General features: G+C 36.9%; 1 protein-coding gene across 1 annotated transcript in view; it reads right to left on the minus strand.

Annotated features, from left to right (window-relative positions):
• The window catches only part of ITGA1 (integrin subunit alpha 1), a 69,992-nt gene extending 67,709 nt beyond the window's left edge, over positions 1–2,283 (minus strand). Inside the window, exon 1 of the mRNA XM_021553853.3 lies at positions 2,013–2,283. Coding sequence (XP_021409528.1) covers positions 2,013–2,040 — 28 coding nt within the window. The 5' untranslated portion in view covers positions 2,041–2,283. The remainder of the gene's footprint in view (positions 1–2,012) is intronic.
• Positions 2,284–9,671: the final 7,388 nt, after the last annotated feature.

The following is a 9,671-nucleotide window of genomic DNA, read 5'->3' on the forward strand; positions in this document are numbered from 1 at the left end:
CTGGTGTAAGAGATTATTCAGGGATAGGCTTTTTTTTGGTAGCCTAGCAATTTTTTACCTTAAGAGTAAGAAAATTCTTCTGAATATTCCCTAAGATTTATGCATAGTCAGTTACATTGATTTTTCTTTTGGCCTTTGCTGGATTTGGAGAACCAAGTATTTATCAATATCTTTGAAAACCAACATATGTGATGTGGAAAGTCATGACTGAGTGCTCTCACTAAACAAAGAAACATTTACATCTGGAATAATATTCTCAGCAATAATATTTGGATATCAAGATATATTTAAAATGTTCAATAATTTGCCTTTAGTTTTCTTCTACTAGATAGACAAGCCTAACTAGTTCAGTCTTTTGTCACATATCATTTTACTCAGCTCTTGTCAGGCTTCTCAATTCTCTGTGCACTTCAGTCTGTTTACATGTCAGACTTTCTGTGGTCAAGATTCTCAGAGGTCTCATCAAAAAAAGCCGAATTAAAAAAGAACAAAAATCTATATAAATACACAAATATACATAACATCTCTATGTGCCTCCTTTACTCTAGATTCTTTTTGTCTGCTAGGACATGCCAGATTATTTGCTGCTTTTTTCTTTAAAGGAAGAACAGAGTGTCATTTATTTTTAAATTATTTTTTAGTGTCAATATATTTCTCTTGGTGAAGAAAGCCCCTTTTCCATATTCTTATGATATTTTGACTTGTTTATGTAGGACTACTTCTCTTATTTGTCAGAGACAATTTGAATCTTTTACCTGGTATCTGTAATGCCTCCTCTTATTTCTAAATCTATCCTCTTTCCCACCAATCTTTTAAAAAAGAAACCCCCATGACACCACTACCAAAAAAGTAATTACCTAGTAAATCCAGATGAGACTTGAAATTTTTTCCTACCTGACAGTAAACATTTTTTTTCATTACTGATGAATTCATTGTCTGTCAGCATTACTAGTGGTAACTCTGCAACTCTGAAGGGAAATTGTGGCACACTAAATTGTTGGTATTTTACAAAGTGTCCTTTTTTGAAGGAACACAAACAAAAACATGTTTTGGAGTATGTCACTGCAATAATAATGAAGACTGTTAAGGACAACAACTAAATATGGCATGCCAAAATACTATATTCAGATTTTCACATTTTCCAGTATCTGTTCTGTCTTGCACAATAAGTACAGAGGGAAGAGGGGAAAACTCTAGTTTTGCCTTTTCCCCACTTGCTGCTGCCTGCATTTGGATAATTCTTATGAAATTGATTTCTTCTCCTGTTTCAGGGGAGAACTGCTTCAGGTTCACTGTGTGCTACTTGCCTGCGCAAGAGCTGCTGGGGGGAGTTCAATGTCCAAGTTTCCAAGCACATGAATCCCAGCATTGCCTTAGCTTCTTCCCCACTTCTAGGGTTCTCCTGATTTCAGATCCAAAATGTGACTGCAGACTGACTAGCTAGGGACATTGTTACTTGCTGCATTCCCTTTTCTAGGAAAGCAAGTAAGTCACTAACAATCAATGAACCCCTAAAAGGAAATATTACATATTTCATCTCCGGATGAACTCATCTTTCTGAAGTGAGTGAGTGAGTGCTTCCTCACTTCCCTTTTGCCAGTCAGAAGTCTGAAAGCCAAACAGAAGAAAGCAAAAAATCTACCCTAATTAAAAAAACCCTCCAAAGCCAACCAAAAACCAAATCAACAAAATCAAACAAATTTGTTCCAAGCCAGATTCAATTACAGTATGCCTTCTCAGCCATTCATCCTCATCTAGCAACCACCCCTTGCCCTCAGATTCTAAAACTGGTTTAGGGTTTAAAGTTCCCAGGGAGAAGCAAACCGAGGAGGTTCCTCACCGCCTGCGGCTGGAGAGCAGCTCCGGGAAGGGCATTCCCGAGGCAGGGATCTGGGCGGGAGGGCGCCGTCCCTTGGGTGCCAGACCCTACCAGCTTCACCCGCTTCCCGCCGGGAAGGGCTGCTTTAGGGACCCGAGTCTTCAGAGCAAGGCAGAGACAAGGTTTTACTCACCTGTCAGCATCCAGTAGGAGGCAGCCATGCCTGGGCTCCTGCGAGCCGGGGCCCGGAGCCTGGGCGGAGGGCAGGGGTGGCGGGAGCGGTCCTGCCGCCGGCGCGCCCGGCTGAGCTGCGCTGCCGGTGGAGCTCAGCGCTCTGCACAGCCCGTCCGCCTCGCAGCCGAGTTAGGCATTTCCTGTTTGTTATCCACTCTTTACGTTGCTTCTTCGCGTTTAAGAAGAGTTTAGCTTCCTCCCACCGCACACAGTTTCCCCCCCACCCACTCCCGTAAAGGTCTCTGAGTTTTGGAAACCTCCCCGTTGAATTAGCCCGGCGTTAGGATGTACAAATAAAGCCAAATCTCCCCCACTAAACACTCTCGGAGAGCGCAGCAGACCTTAAAGGGACATCTCCCCGTTCATAATTAATAAGTGTCTCCCGCCGGCCAGCCCCTGTCCCAGTAGGGTAGGAGTGAGCTGGGTGCGCTACAAAGCCACCTCTCTCGCCTTAAGAAAAAGAGAAACACGTCGTTGAGGTAGGGGGGTGTGTTTGACTGCTCGAGTTTAATTTCTCTGACATCACTCCTTAAAAACGCACTCTTACGGCCGGTCATTTGCCCGCAAGAGGAAGCCAGCCACCCCCTCCCCATTCTCGGCGGCTCTGGAGACACAGTAACTCTTCAGACAGTGGGCGATTCTCTCGAGTCTTTGCGTCCTCCTGTGCTTTGGTGCATAAATACCAGAGAGCTGCCTTTGCCCTCATCTATCGAACGTTTGCATGGCATGCCTTCCCACTCTCCCTGCCCCCAAAATGACTTCACTAGTAAATAACTGAATAAATAGCAAAGGTAATAATCAGCCAGATTCAGGCCCTTGAGCGGAGATTTTCAGGGTTTGTTGCACACTGAGGAAAGGAGTAGTTTTGCAGGACTTTTTGAGTTTACCAGACTGATGCTCAAGTGGAGTGGCACCCCTTCAACAGTGTATGAGTTCCCACACTGTAGCTTAGGAAAAATAATTCTATTGTTTATAAAACAAGGGAATCCATAATCCCTCAAGAAAGAAAAAGAGAAACCAAAATATAAGGATTTGGACATTTTGGTTCTTCTAGAAAAAATCCTCTATCATTTCCTTGACTTGGAGCAAAGAATTTGGTACGTGGAAATTAGTGGAATTTTGGCAAGTTCCTTTGAGACTAGTAAACTGCAGCTTTTAATAAGCATTATAATAGTTTATTGCATCTTTCAACTTCTGTCTTAATTTTATGAGAACACTTAGGGTGCACCTTGTAGATCTATGGAAATTTTAGAAAACTGTCCAATTTTAAGGCTGGTTTTAAGAGCAAAAGAGCAAGAGTCCTCAGTGGGATGATGAAATGAAGTACATGTGTAACTTCTACTGAAAGAACTTTAGCTTGGTTGGTGCCGGTTTAAAAGACAAGACACATTTTTTCCAGTCAAAGGTTTTATGCATGAAATTAAAGGAAATGGAAATGGCATCCAAACTAAAAGAAGACTGAGTTTATGGAAAAACTGTCATTTCATTTTTGCCAGTCATTTGTGTTACTACTACTGTTATTCCAAAACAGAGTTCGTAACCCAGAGTTCGTTGTGCTAGAGCCAACCGCACGCAGAAGTTTATTACAGAGTCACAAGTCTGGGTGCTTGGTGATAATCCACAAAAGTCAGCACCCTCTGGGTTATAAAGTTGGGTTTTTCTAATACCCTTTTTACTGATGTATTCCACCTACATATAGACTTTAAAATCAAAACCAAACAACCAAATCTTTGTATTCCCTGTGTCACTATGCTCCAGCTAAAGGCACATGAAAGAGTTGAGCTTACCTTCAAATTGTAGTGAAGAATTATTTATTTATTTACTCATTCATTCTGATTAAATATATTACATCAAGGAAAGAAGCAGGGAAACAAAGGACCTTCTCCTGAACAAAAATAAATTCAAGCCTACATGAAATTTATGAAGCATTTGATAATATGTAGAGACTGAATATCATGTTGGAGAATAGCACTTCTTGAGAATAAAAAGAAACATATTTGATGAAATGTTATTCATAATTTTTACCAAAATACTCTTAATATTATGATTCATTAATTTGTTTTTGTGGTGGTGCCCTATATGTCTTGCATAGGCAATGTCAAGAGGACAACATTAGAGAAGATGAATTGCTGGACTGAGCTAGCATTTCTTATTTATTTGAACACATTCAAGAAAGTAAAATACACTACAGACTTACAGACAACTGTCTGTTTTGGAGTGGCCAACTAGAAAAAAACTGCAAACACTCCTTTTCAAAGTTCATGTTGCTGCATGTGAAGTAGTTCAAGTGATGTTAATAACATGTTGCTAAATTTTCAGTGTTCATTTTTATACGTTAGTATAAAACTTAATATAAAACTTTGTAAGGAGCAAATCTATTTTAAGAAGAAACGTCTAGATGAAGCTCACTCAGGCCCAGAAGTATACAAGATACTAGTTTATTTTAATGTGAGAAAAACAAGTAGTATTAATTTCCATAGTTATGGAGAAAAAAGGTCAAATTAGTTTAAAGAGTATGGTTGGCTTGCATAATTTATGTCTCTTTATTAGATGCCACCGAATGCTGAGGAAGGATTTTTTATTAGTGCTATAAGTTAAACATAATTTGTAACTTTGAACTGTGCCTTCTAATTCAGTTTCAGCAACTTGTTTTAGAATATGTGATATAGAAGTACACCAGTAGTTCTATAGAATCTGATGAAATATTTGCGATTAAAGATTAGTCTGAGGACTTTGAAATACTAGGTTTTGAAAAGGCAATAAAAATTAAAAATATCAGAAATTCTTCTCCCCTCTAGGAGAGGTTATTCCTGCAAAAAAACCCCAACCAGTGGAAAAGAGCTTTTTGTCCCGAAGGTCAGTGCTGAAGAAAGAGGAACCAAAGTTTTTCAAATAGTTTCAAAGGCAGGCAGTCTTACATAGTGTGATTGTGATTTACATAGAACTAATTTTCTATGGAATTTTTTCTTCCTCTCTTAAAGAGGGTATGTGCAGTTTTAATTTATTTTACTTGTTGGGTGAGAAGGATCCCCAGTCTGTAACACAAGAGAGGAATGCATCATGCAAGACTGACTTCAAATAGCCAGGAGAATGTCTAATTTTCTTCTATTAAAGGAATAGTATGACAGCATTGATATTATTAGAGAGATGTTACATGCTTCTGTGTTGTTCACTGTTGTTATTACGCTTCACTATGCACTGCATGGAAAATACTACAGAATGTGTTCATATAGCTTCTAAGTGAATATTTATCATTTGCATCTCATTTTATAATCTTGGATAGTTTACATTGCACTGTGGATTAGTGATCATTTACATTTATGGTTTTTTCTTACACTTGCTTATTCGCACTCTCCAACATGTCTTTCACCTTGATGACTTTGTTGTTCATTTTTATAGTCTCTGTTTTTTTTCCTATCTGATTCTAGGACCATACTAGAATTCACTTGGCATAACTTGTGGATCTGTAGACTGATTTTTATTATGTCTGAAATACTTGAGGGCTTCTTCTTCAAGTACCAGAACTAAGACCTTGAAGGATTTGGTATGGTTCCAGAAGTACCCTATGCATAAATCTTTTCATGTTTTACAGCTCAGCTTTTAACTGATACTTGATATTCTTGGAGAATTCCCATGTTTCAGCTCCATCTGTATTAACCAGTCATACAAATGTGCCAAAAATCCTTTTTGCTATATAATAGATCTTTATAAAACTTTTATTTTGCAGATTGTGTTAGTTTAAATAATGTTGGTAGGAAATGTTATGGAAAATGCCCTTTGTGTTCTGTGGTAAATCTATTCCCTGCAATATCTTTTATTTCTTTTGTTCTTTTTTGGATTATGTGTCAAATATCATAGTGCAATTGTGAACCAAATCAGTATACAGCCTGTGTTCTTTCTGAAATTTCTGATTTGCCTTCTTAACAGTTTTCAAGTGTCTCACATTCTCAGCCATGCTGCTTATCTTTATGCATTTTCTCTAGGTGCAAGTTTTTAAATATTCATTCTAAACTTGCAGAGATCAAAATTAGGCATACCACAAAAGTACTGGAAGACCAAAAAGAGATGAGTTTATACAGCATCATTTACTGCTACACATTTTCCACCAATCTCTTTAATTTTTGATAGTTGCTTTATAATCAAGAGAATTTTAAGATTAAAACAGATTTTAACATGGTTGCAGATTATATGCCTATGTTTTTCATAATTCCTGGTGCTGTTTATATTTCCATAGAGTCAGTTTCTTACAAATTTAGTCCTGATTAGCCATTTTTTCCTGCAAGAGGGAGATTTTCTGCTTGCTTATTTACTTACCTATATACCTATTTGTAAGTTATCTTTGAGCTCTATAATACATTACCAAACTTTAACATTAATATATTGTTCTTCAAAATATACACTACAGAACACAGTCTATTCCACATGAATGAGGTACTGAATTCTCTGGCCTGTCAATTTTTTTTTTTTTGTGTTGGAGCACTGTTTCTGCAGCACTGAAGTCACTGCAGCTATGGCATTGAGTTTGAGGGAAATGGACCTGGTAATTTCAAGTGCAGGGGGATGAAAACCGAAATTAATATTGTATTACATATACAATATCAAGGACATATACATATACAAAATCAAGGACCTAGAAATTGTAATGTGTTTGTAGGATTTTTGACTAAGCTAGGTATAATAGGTAGGTATAATAACTCAGACAGTGTTGGCCCATCAGTGTATTAATTCTACTGCAATATACAAAGAACATTTGCAATGAGAACAGAATTTAGGTTTAGAGGGTTAATTGCTTTCATTAATGCCTTGGGCTTTCTGCAGTTCTGCATATGCATTTCTTTTTCTTACTGTTTCTTAACAAATAAATGATTTGTTTTGTTTTGTTTTTAACATGCTGCTTGTGGTATGTTGTATAACCAATATTATTATAACTAATATTATTTATTGTTTAGATAGATTTGATTTATGAAGCTGTATAAAAGAATAACTTAACTGAGAGCATGCTGTGAAGGGAGGCTAATTGATGTCACTAATGTCTCAAAATGATTACACAGTCTGCAGAATCTTACATTGTATTGCACTGCACTGTATTCATCACCTTCACAGCTGGTCTGCATAATATAGTTATTTATTACTGTTTGGTTACAGAAAAAAGGTAACTTTGTTTGTAATAACTCTGTGAAAACTAGAGTTATTAAACTCTTTTTCTTTCCTAATAGATAGAAACATTGTCACTCTCCTTTTTCCTTGATGCACACATTCTTCTTCCATGTCTATTGCATTGCTTTTAATGCAAAAGCAATATTAAAATATAGATCACTGCCCAAGCTTTCCTTTAATCTTCTTAATAATGAAGAAAAAAAATCTTGCTTTTTTTTTGAAGGAACACAAAATGTGGTCATGATGACAGCCTGTGTTTTATGGCCTACTTAAAAATAGCAAAATAAAACAACAAAAATCAACCAACTAACAAAAACGCCCCAAAAAACCAACAAAAAAAAACCCCAAAAAACAAACCCACAAAAAAATCATAAGAAAATCCAGCACAAACAAACACACAAAAGCCACACTAAAATGAAACAAATAATTCAACCCAGAAAAAGAGCACAAGAAAGAAAAATATCCCTGTAATGCAGAAACTTCAGTTTATTGCAAGGATTACCTCTTTAATTTTTAATGATGTAATTTTACAAGAAATTAGAAGTTTGCAACAATCTTCCTACAGTGAGGAACACATTGCTACCTTTTTGTAGTGAAGTTGCAAACCAGGCTCCTGCTGGGGTTTGAATTCCTGTAGATTGCAGTAACTCTTTTTTTCACGGGTGCTACAATAATTTTTACCTGCAGAGACCCGTAATTCACATCCCACTGCTCCATCTACCTGGCTATATAAGTAACTTGTTTTGTGGTCTGTAAGTCTGGATCTTTCTGAATGTGGATCATATTGAAATAGTGGACAGCTGACAGAGAAGGTAACATGCATGATTTTATTAGAAGCTTAAAAAACCTCTTATCGTCAGAGTTATAAATTGCTCTTATTCTTCACATTGAAAGACTTTTTGCAAAGCATCTCAAATTTCCCAGAGTCATGTCAAAACCAGCAGACTTTTGCCTAACTAGTTGTAGTGTTCTGTTGAAACTAGTAATCTGTAATGGAGAGCTAAGGTTTCTTCAGGCCAGAAGCAATCTGCTGAACTGTAACTTTGGAAATTGCTGCAATGAACCTTTTTTCCCCATGCAGGCTGTGTAGCTCTTGATGTCATGAGATGTGTTCTCCACAAGTGACCAATATATTAACACGTGTGTCACATGTACATGCCCAATACACATTTACAAGCCCTGTCAGATGAGTACTATGCAGATATATGAGGATATTTTGCAGTTGCATATCCACCCTTTTAGATGTGATAGGCATGAGTACGATTGTGTATGAAAGAGGTGCAGCCAGGAACTCATGGAAAGGGGTGGCAAAATGCAAGGCTCCCAAGGCAATTCATACAAGGACCACTCTGCCTACACCATCACAATAAGCCTTCAGGTAGCCAGGAGAACCTTTAAAGTGGCTGAATTTTCACTCAATACGCCCAGTCATTTTAGATTAATTCACTTAAGTGGAAACGCCCTGAACATGTCATATGGAATGCATGTCATCCTAGAAGAAGAAACCAGAGACCAGGACTCATCACCAGAATGACTACTTAGTCTTCTTGTCAAAGGACTCAAAAGACCATTTCCCTTGCAGTGCAAATCACTCTGAATCAATTTGTGCTGAGCACACTCTGAGTGCATCTACATGACCAGGCTTTTTAGTGAAACTGAAAAGAAGAGCTTCTGATCTGGAGGTTTGATCCGGACACCAAAGTGCTTTGGAAGCACAATTCTAGCCATGCAAAAACCAAAATGCTATCTGGAGAACCTCATGGATAGACCAGCATCCAATTAACTCTTAAGTTTGGAGAAGAGGTGAAAGCAGAATTTTTAGATCAAATGTTTGAATTTAAATATGCAATTTAAGATATTAATTGCTTTACAGTATCAGTAGATCTAGATCAAGGGGCAATCATAGCCTTGGATTTATTTTTTAATTTAAAAAGAGAGATTTATTAGAGTATTTTAATCAGATGGTGGTAATAGTTGCGGATTAAAAACCCCAAGAAGGAAAACCCCATCTTCCATTTCTGCAAAATGATCCTTGAGTGTAAGAAATATAACTTTAGCAATTTGTAGAAATTGTTTAAATTGTGTAGTCATAATAAAAGGGGAAGTTTTGTTGTGTTATGTTTGTGATTAGTAGCTTTTTGTTAGTTTGTTAATTTAATACTCTATGAAAAACAAAACTTTATTGCTCATATTGTATTATTCTCCTTTTCAGCTGCTCAGCTACTGAGTTATAAATCAATAGAAATTATACTATAGATCTGTCATTGCTATGCCATTTTGCATGTCTAAATATGCCTAAATATTTGCATATCTAAAGATTTTCTATATGTTGTAAAAGTAAAATCTGAAAAAATAAAGATGCACATGTTTCCTCCAGCTCATAAAAAATTCTGAAATTTTAGAGACCAGAATGAACTCAAAATTAAAGAGGCAAGTTGTTTGTTACAAAGAAATTTTCAGA

Source organism: Lonchura striata, chromosome Z, assembly GCF_046129695.1.
Source record: "Lonchura striata isolate bLonStr1 chromosome Z, bLonStr1.mat, whole genome shotgun sequence".
Lineage (NCBI taxonomy): Eukaryota > Metazoa > Chordata > Aves > Passeriformes > Estrildidae > Lonchura > Lonchura striata.